At 42.5% G+C, this 1540-nt stretch overlaps 1 protein-coding gene across 1 annotated transcript in view; it reads left to right on the top strand.

Annotated features, from left to right (window-relative positions):
* Positions 1–485: 485 nt before the first annotated feature.
* LOC307270097 (uncharacterized protein) overlaps positions 486–1540 on the top strand; it is a 4098-nt gene continuing 3043 nt past the window's right edge. Inside the window, exons 1-2 of the mRNA XM_080053257.1 lie at positions 486–883; positions 1268–1405. Of these exons, the coding sequence (XP_079909383.1) occupies positions 535–883; positions 1268–1405 (487 nt within the window). The 5' untranslated portion in view covers positions 486–534. The remainder of the gene's footprint in view (positions 884–1267; positions 1406–1540) is intronic.

A 1540-nucleotide genomic window follows, 5' to 3' on the forward strand; every position in this document is an offset into this window, starting at 1 on the left:
TCCCCTTTACGGTTTCAAAAGTTTCCACGTTCAGACGCAATGGATTTGAAAACTTCACTCGTGCACATGGTTTCGGAGAAAAGTATCAAGTAGAGCATTATGTTTTAAGCCCCTCCCATTTCACCTTGTACCTCATTGTGCTGTAAGCATGTTTTTTTTTGTAAGTAAAAGTACATTTTCTTGCTGTCAACTTAATCGATTGTTGTGCCAAAGCAAATTGATTCAGGTAGAAAAACTTCTATCATACATGTTGATGAACTACCAACATATGAAACCATGTTCAAGATAAATTAATACCTAAAGCTGAAGCTTCCTGTAAATCTGTGGGTGAGAAGATTCACGTCCGGTTCTTTGCTATGAAACTTGGTGTTTGTGGTTTAGCTCATCTGAACAACAATATGATACTATCGGCTAATATCTTTATTCAGAGGAAGTGAGGGGTGCAGGGGAGGCAGACCACATGTTGCCACTTCAGGAGAGAGACTACTTAGAGCCAGAACAGAGCACTGCGTTTCACTGGCTTTAGAACTGAGAATGGATCTGATCTGGTGGATTTTCGCGATCTTTCCAGTGTTTGTTAAGGCCCAGAATCTGACAGAGGTCAAGGTGGGACTTGGTCAGAACGCCACTTTAATCTGCCCTTTGGATCCAGAAGAGACAGACATCTCCTGGCTCATGGAGATTCACAGCCAGATCAGAGTGCCAATCGCAAGGACTTTTACTGAGGAGACCAGTGAGCATTACCTCGATACGTCCAAATACAGGTCCATAGGAGACAAGCTGGTGGTGACAAACATCTCAACAGAAGATTTCAGACTTTATTTCTGCGCCAGGAAGCAGCGTGAAAACTTTATATATGAGAAAACCTTCCTGCTGGTCTCAGGTAAGAACTATACTGTCTATTTACTAATGATTCTACTTTTATAATGCTGCAAACTTCAGGATTCACAAATGCAATTATTTGTTTTGTGTCATTATGCGCTGAAAGCATAAAGTCTAAATGTCCTGGGGGTCTTAACTGTAAGTTAGTTTTCTAAGTTTTTGAAATGGACCTAAACATCTAATGTCGAAACCACCTGCAGCCAAACTGTAACTTTAACTGCATCAGCCAAAACATTTGATGCTTCTGTGTGTGTGTGTGTGTGTGTGTGTGTGTGTGTGTGTGTGTGTGTGTGTGTGTGTGTGTGTGTGTGTGTGTGTGTGTGTGTGTGTGTGTGTGTGTGTGTGTGTGTGTGTGTTGATCATTTTGTCACTTCTCTCTTTCCAGGTGATCTTATCTCTCTGAACACCAACCAATCAGAATCCTCCGTCCCCCGGCAGAACGATGATGTCACCGGGCAGAGTTCTGATGTCATCCTGTACATCTCACTGGCTCTGAACGCTCTCCTCATCTCAGTGTTCATCGGTGAGTCTGGTTTTAGTTTGTGCTCCATTCCCTGATTTTTCCTGTTTATTAAAGACCTACTTCACCTAAAAGCCCTACTTCACCTTAAAGGCCTACTTCACCTTAAAGCCCTACTTCACCGGTGGGAATATGAAG

Source organism: Ammodytes marinus (assembly GCF_949987685.1).
Source record: "Ammodytes marinus genome assembly, chromosome: 24".
Taxonomy (NCBI): Eukaryota; Metazoa; Chordata; class Actinopteri; order Uranoscopiformes; family Ammodytidae; genus Ammodytes; species Ammodytes marinus.